Consider the following 7,939-nt stretch of genomic DNA (forward strand, 5'->3'; position numbering starts at 1 on the left):
TACCTTTCAAAATTGAAATCAAACATACTCGTAGCTATAACATAATAATTGAAAAATAATATTGCATAAAAAATTCAAGAAGTCGTTCACTTTTAACATTTTTTTTTACTTATACGTGTCACTCACTAAGACCATAGAGAGAACTAAATCGAAAATTTGTAGGTTCTATACAAATAAGTTACTCCCTCCGTCCCGGTATAATTGACCTACTTTGGTTTTTCACACAGATTAAGAAAAGTGTATAAATGAAGGGGAAAGTGGAATATATTGTATTGGAAATGATAAAAGTAGTATTATTTAGTGTTATATTGTATTGGGAATGATGAAAGTTGTATTGAAAATTGAAATGAGTCAGTTATTTTGGGACACTTTTTTTTAGAAAATGGGTCAGTTATTCTGGGACGGAGGGAGTAAAATTTCTACCAACATTCCATGGCAAGTCAATTTAACATGCACAAGTGTAAACCTTGTGCACCATGCACAAGTTTATTCCAACCACTAGATTAAAAAAGTGCACTGATTTTATTGTGGGTTATCTGCATCATATCTTTTTTCACTTTATCTTCATCATCAACCTCCATGAGAGATCCACCACCATCAACACCAATCACTTTAATCTTCCTTCAATCCATGAGAATTCATTTTTCAATCTTCATTTTTTATTTTTCTTCTCCCAAAATCAATGAATCCTCAAAATTACTTAATCATTAATTTATGAATTCATAAACTCATCAACTAGAAAACAAGAACAACACATAATCTCATCACTACACCACTATCATAACCAACGATAACAATACGCACTTATTCTTAAATCCAGAAAAAAAATCCTTAAACTAAGAAAAGGCTGTCCACACTTATTTTTATTTTAGTGCTAAAAAGAGGAAACTCAAAGTCATCTTCTTCCCCTCTTCTCATGTATGACCGAAGACTCACTCTCACCACAACACTGCATTTCAATTCCATCACAAACAATGCCTTGCATATGTGGTGATTTTCATCAAGCTTCTTTAATTGGATTAATAGATAAGACAAGGAACTCAATTATGTCCTCTTTCCTACTTTCCCTCCTCACCGAACCCAAATCTTTTTCCCCCAAAATTCAATTTTGACCTAATTGTGTTATTTTGAGTTGTTGTCTGTGGAATCCTCTTACTGCAAATTGTGTATCGAACTGTTAAGTAGTGGAAATTTAATGGAATCAAAGACGATGAAGAGGTAAGAGTTGGAGGATGATTAGAGAATTGGATCCTTTTACGGAGATTTATGGGTTGAAGAGTTAGAGTTGAAGAATTAGAGTTGTTGTTGGTTATGATGGTTGTGTAGTGATGAGATTATATGTTGTTGTAGTTTTTGAGTTGATGAATTTATGAATTTGTAAGTTAAAATCAAGTAATCTAAGAATTTATAAGTTTTGGAAGAAGAAAAGATGAAGATTAAAAAAAGAATTTGAGTTTTTAATTTTAATTTTATTTTTCTGGATTTGAGTGTGTATGAAGATGGATGAAGATGAAGAATAAATAGAATGAAGAAGATGAAGAAAGGGAAGGAAAAATCAATTGTACTGAGGTTGAAGACAACGTGATAAAGAATGAAAAATATGTAGTACAAGTGTACAACTAGACCATGATAAAATCAGTGCACTTTTTTAATCTAGTGGTTGAAATAAACTTGTGCATGGTGCACAAGTTTTACACTTGTGCATGTTAAATGCCACCTCGAACAATGGGTATATATACCCTCGCATGCATTACGTTAGCATAACCAATAACAATGCATAGGACACTACTATCATTAATAATGAAAAGCCTAATGGCTGTATCAGTACAAAGCAGGCCTTACCATTTTGTCTTTTTTCCTGTTCAATATTTTTCGTTGTTGAATTTGGTTAATATTTTAACGAAGAATACTCTCAAAATAAGAGTAGCTAATAGCTATCACGTCACGTGGTAAAAATGATTGTGTAAAACATTGGAGAACATAGATTCACGCACAAACAAACAGTGACAGAAAGGGTCAGCAAGGTAAGCATGGGCCATGGGAATGGGGGATGTTCTGCTTCCCAAGCTGGGCTGATGACGTTATTCATCGTCTATTGTGATTGTCCAACCAATTATTCAGGGAAGTGATTGTGGTGTGGTTTACTACACTTTTCGATTTTACTTCCACCAAGTAACAAACAATAAATAACACAAGTGTGTGTTCAGTCAATAATTAATAAAACAATATTGTGCATTGTTGCACAATTAAAATGAAAAATATATGTAGTAAAATAACAAAATCAAAATTTAATATAATACTACTAATTTATTAAAATTAAAAAAACTACTTTTAAAATGTAAACACAAACAAGTATTAATCTTATTTGGCTTGCTAGTGTCTGAAGTATTTGGAAGAAGATAAATGCTCATGTTTATGGCAATATGAAGCTTTGATTCATTTAGGTGCTTGATAAGGTGACAATGTTAGTGTTTTGGTGGCTTAAAGTTAAAACTAAGGGTTATAATTTATCATTTGATTTGCATGTTGGTGGATAAATATTGTATGGCTTTCGTTCGTTAATATTTTATGCACACAAGAACCTTGTGTTGGGATGATAATTATTTAATTTCATTTCATTTTGACTTAAAAAACTAAATTTTATTTCCTCCGTCCCATAACTAAGCCATTTACAAAAAAAAATACTATTGTCCCAGAAAAATTGACTCATTTCACTTTTCAATACAATATTAATTACTTTTTTTCCAATTATAACACTAATTACTACTTTCACCAATCCCAATTCTACTTTGAATTTATGATAAAGAAGAATGCACCAATAGTTGACAAGGGCACTCAAACCCATTTTTCTCTCTCTTTCATTTATACACTTTTTTTTAATAAGTGTGAAATGAGCCAAGGGTTCAGTTAAAATGGGACGGAGGGAGTATTATTTATTTCAAAATACTACTTTGTTTATATCTTCATTTACATATCCAAAATATTGCATTCATCACTTGTTTGTATGGTAAAATTGAATTCATTCAAACTAAAAGAGGCTTTGCGTCTTTTAATTTTGTGCACACAAATTGGAATATGTTAGGCCACAGTTAAGTATGTAACTACCAATTTAGAAGGGGTGTGGATAGAACAAATCTCACATTTCTTGACCTCGTTGTATTTTGCTGACTTGGGCTATCTTGATATGAAATGATATTAAAAGATAATTTTAATCAATATTTAATTTTTTTAATTAAGATAATAAGAGTAAAATATATTGTTAGAAAAATGATGTGTTTTTTTTTTTTTTTTTTTTTTTTTTACAAAAGAAAGATGATGGATTATAAGCTATAATCTTAAATGCTACTTGAAGCAGCTTATCAAAAAAGGATATAAACTTGTAGTAAAAAACATTAAGCTCGTGAGGAATTTACTCTCTTTTAAGTTTCTATGATACTTTCAAATGGGAAAAATTTCAATTTTTCTTAAAAGTATAATACTATTTAACAAAATTAATTTTTTTTTCTTTTGAGCAGAACAAAATTAAAAGTTCAATACTTCAAATTGATCAATTGATCTCCATGAACTTACTTGTGAATGTCTAATTAATCATTATATTCATGTTGTTTCAGTATAATTGTTTGTCTCTAAAGACATTGTTCATGGATAAATAAAAAAATTTATCAGTATATTTTTTAGCTCAATCTTAAAATGTGACAAAATAAGTCAATATGGAACCTCAACACAGCTCAAATTGGCGGGTGTGAGAAAGAAAATGATGATTTGTAGTTGTTTTCAATAAAGCAGGTCTAGGTTCCAAAATACGGGCCTTTGTTGCCGTTGTATACGTGATTATTGCTCAGTATACCCCTCAAATTTCTTACATTTTTGAAGGAAAAAACAATACTCCCTCCATCCCATATTATAAGAAAAAATTACACTTATTAAGAAAACCAAAACATAGTAGTTTGCAACATAGTTTCTTGCGTTATCCTTGAAATAAGTTTTATAGAAAGATGTAAAAACAATTTTCATTGGTCATTGGTTATTGAGAAAATGAAAGAGAGAGCAAATTGAATGCACTTTGCGTTTAATTTTCCTTTGGAAAAGATAATTTTTTGAAGCAATATAATTAAATATGATAAAAGTTGATCTTTTTTGCTTATAATTTGGGACAAAGAAAATGGATTTTTTTCCTTATAATTTGGGACGGACGGAGTACTTCCTTTATCCTATAATAAGTGAGCTTTTTGTTTATTTCACATATTAAGAATATATAAGTGAAAGAAAAATAAAAATAGTTTTGAGTGCCTTGTTAAGTATTGGTGCATTCCTCATTATTATAAATGCAAAGTAGAATATATTAAATTGAGAGTGATAAAAATAGTATTAATTAAAATTATAATTTTAAAAAGTAATTAATATTGCATTGAAAAATGAAATGAGTTGGTTATTTTAGGACAATTTTATTCTGGGTTCGAGTCGATGTCACACTAGTACATCTGAAGGAACAACTGAATCAAATGAGCCATTAACTCAACCACAAAGAGCAAATTTAGAAGTAGAAGAGCAAAATCCTTTCAATTTTGAACCTCACAAATTAATTAAGTTCAAATTCGACAGTTTGAATGTATAATAAATAATCAATCTAAATGTGTAAAAGAAAAAACCCCTCTAAATATGTAAAAAAAATCGTGAACAATTTTACACACGCATCCTATGAATTTTATTGCTTTATCCAAAGTATTTCTTCTCTTTTTATTAATTTTGAAAGAATTCAATATTAATTTTTCTTGGTCATAGTTTAAGTTTTTGTTTTTTTGTTAAGTTCATAAAAAATTAGTTTTTATTTTATATTATATATTGTAATTTGGAGGAAGGAAAAATTTAGTAACAAATTATACTTTTTATGTCATATATGATTGAAATAACAAAGTAATTATATATTAAAATAATGTTTCTTTTGTAAAAGTATATATTAAAATGTTTTTTTAAAGGATATATTAAAATGTCAAGTCACACAATTGAGAACTAAATAGGATGTTTTATGTTGTAAAAATATTATATATAAAAAAAAAAGCCGAAGAAGAGAGCTTACATTAATTTACTTAGATGTAATGTAACAAAAAAAAAAAAAAAAACCTTAGATAGATATATAGCATCATCATATAATACAACACATACGGTTATGTTGCCATAACAAGCAACAATGTGTGTCCTTTTTATTTCATTTACATCCTTGCATACACATACCATGACCTAATTTAATTTACATAACCTCCATTGTCACTTATAGTTGTATTCCTTTTGAAACCCTCTTCACTCATCAGCACGACCACGCTCCTCCTTGCTCTCATCTTCCACATCATAAGGGAAAAAGAATTCCTCATCTCTCTTGAATATCTCATCCACCTTCTCAGCAGATTTATCAAATGCTAGCTTCTTAGCTGTCTTGTCTAGTGCACTCACAATGTTGTTCTTCCCTGCAAAAGCAAGCTTCTTGTTCCTTTGTGCATTAACCTCAAAGCAAACTATCTTGAGGTTATTGTTCTTGGAAGCTATGGTTACAAAAGGATGACCAGCTGGGACAACAAACACTGTTCCAGGCCTTAATCTTGCATTGATTTTTTGGTATGAAGTGCTGCTACTCTTTCTTTGTTTAGAGTGTGATGAGCTTGACGACATGTGTGGACATGCCATCTCAAATTCTCCTTCACCATCAATTACTAGTGCTATCTTGTTTGCATTTGTGTTGTAGTAAATAGTAGACATAGATCCCTATGCATAAAATCAATGACAAAAGAGCACCAATATGTGATTAGTCATATAATGTACATAACATTTGGTGATTGAAATATTTTGGTTTTTATAATGACCAAATTTATTTCAGTCCTTAAAATAAGTTTGTGCCACATTTAGATATCAATTTGCAAACAAAATTAAAATTAATTAGTCCTTAAATGAGTTGTGAAGATTTCAAAATCATTTTGCAAATAATTACTAAGGAAAAACTGGTAATGTATTTGATTTAAAATTCATACTAAATAAATCAACTTATGTTGACTATGTAGTGGTTATTTTAGTGAAAACATTAAGGTTTGTGGTTATATATTAGATATATACCTTGGAGATGTTGGCAAAGGTAAGCATGAGATTGAGTCCGTCAAGTCCACTTCTCATTTCAGAAGGACCAACTTCAAAGAGACTACCAAATTGGTTAGAAAAAGAAGGATTATTGCTGAAAATATTAAAAGGATCCTTAAATTGTCCACCAAATGGCCAAATTCTTTTCTTAGGTGCCAAGCCACTAAGATCTTCTTTTTGTATTTTGAAAATTCTTTCCTTGTTCTGTTCATCCAAAAACCTTTCTAGCTTCTCTTTGGGACTCTGTTAATTGTTAGGTACAAGTACAAAATTAATAAACCAAATTAAGAAAATTTAGGAAAGCATAATTATTATTTGATTATATATAAGGGTACTCTACCTTGAATGCTGCTTGGAGCACTTTGGAGCTGAATGCTGTGAGGACTGATTCTGGGTTTCGCCCTGCAGGCCCAAAAAATGCCTGCACCAACACATGTATGTCACACATTTAATCATGTCCCTAGTGTCACATATAATAATAGAAATTATGTTGTTAGAAATTGTAACCTCAAGATTTACTGGAGCAGAAGCAGAGGAAGGTGGCATGTGCAATGCTGCAACAAAAAGCTTCTCATTCTCATCTCTATTAACCAAGTACAAAGGTGTTCCTGCAGGTACTCTCATAATGTCACCAGCTTCAAGGTTAAATCTCTCTGTCTTATCTTCCATAACCAACCCAATTATTCCTCTCCCTATATAGTAATTCAACAAGGAAAAAACAAAACAATCACCAAAATGAATAACTAAAATATAAGTCATAAAATTATATAATTAAACTTAGTTATTTTTTTAACACATACCCTTCACGTTGAAGAAAATAACCTCAGAATCAAAGTGGTGTGGTGAAACAAAAGCATGTCCTTTAGCTTCTAAAACGGTCAAACCATAATTCTCAAAGTTTCTGAGTAGCTTTGATTTTTGATCAAACATGTTTAGAGCCATAACTCTACCATCCTCTGTATCTATTTTGATGTCAAAATCTCTGTCTTCAAAAACATAAGGATTTTCATCCTCGTGTTCATGTTCATGTTCACGTTCATGTTGACGTTTCTCTCGCTCTTGCTTCATCCGATGATAGTCTTCACACTTGTCCATGCATATTCGTTTATCCTCTTCATCATATTGGCGTTGTTGTTTGCATTGGTGTATACAAGTTTTTAGTTCTGGGTCAGTTTCTTCTCTGCCTATAGCTATAGCTAAGTTTGAACATAATAAGGCTAAGAGGAAGAAGAGGAAGATAGCTAAAGAAAGCTTGGTTTTCATGGCCATGGTGTTCAGCTTACTCGCTCTGTTGTTTGTATGGTCAGTTTCGTGTATTGATTTATATGAAACAAAAGGGGGAAAAATAGGGTATATGGCAAAAACATGCAGGGGGACATGTGTTAATGTACGTGTCTTGTGATGAATTAACATAGTGGGAATTGTTACCATGTGGAAAAATAGTTGATATGCACAAAAGCCAGCAAGACACTATACGAGAAAGTTCTTTAATACACACTTATTACATGTAGTGCATATAGCTGTGAGCATGAAATGCATTGGACAGAAAAATTGTACTTGTCATAAAACCTATATTTGGAAAAATGTTTGGGTACCCCCATTGTGGGAAAATGATCCTCTCAATGAGAAATTCTTAGGTGGTCTAGGACCAAGAAATTTTCTTTGGTCACAACCAAAGAAAGAAGAGAGAGAAGAGAGAAGAGAGAGAAAATGAAAAGTATTTGTTTATTTGTGAAGAGAGAGAAGACAAAAACTTTATGTGTGACCAAACCAAATTTCTTGGTCCTGGTTCACACAAGAGTTTCTCCCTTTGGAT

General features: G+C 31.0%; 1 protein-coding gene across 1 annotated transcript; it reads right to left on the bottom strand.

Moving 5' to 3' along the window:
• Positions 1 to 5,135: 5,135 nt before the first annotated feature.
• Positions 5,136 to 7,534, bottom strand: LOC146956505 (sucrose-binding protein-like). The gene is made up of 5 exons (XM_085729219.1): positions 6,924 to 7,534; positions 6,631 to 6,815; positions 6,464 to 6,544; positions 6,103 to 6,366; positions 5,136 to 5,757 (listed from the first exon to the last, which is right to left on the bottom strand). Exons 1-5 carry the CDS (start codon positions 7,390 to 7,392, stop codon positions 5,299 to 5,301), a joined length of 1,458 nt encoding a protein of 485 aa, XP_085585345.1. The 5' UTR covers positions 7,393 to 7,534; the 3' UTR covers positions 5,136 to 5,298.
• Between the last annotated feature and the right edge of the window lie 405 nt (positions 7,535 to 7,939).

This window comes from Medicago sativa, chromosome 1 (assembly GCF_051527215.1).
Source record: "Medicago sativa cultivar Bolivia chromosome 1, Bolivia_mono, whole genome shotgun sequence".
Lineage (NCBI taxonomy): Eukaryota > Viridiplantae > Streptophyta > Magnoliopsida > Fabales > Fabaceae > Medicago > Medicago sativa.

Bases quoted from the DNA above. Each gene is read 5' to 3' on its own strand.
- LOC146956505 (XM_085729219.1), bottom strand. From the start codon at position 7,392: ATGGCCATGAAAACCAAGCTTTCTTTAGCTATCTTCCTCTTCTTCCTC. The intron at 6,545-6,630 runs GTTACAATTTCT...GTGTTGGTGCAG, and splicing joins CTGCTCCAGTAAATCTTGAG to GCATTTTTTGGGCCTGCAGG. The intron at 5,758-6,102 runs GTATATATCTAA...TTTTATGCATAG, and splicing joins CCTTTGCCAACATCTCCAAG to GGATCTATGTCTACTATTTA.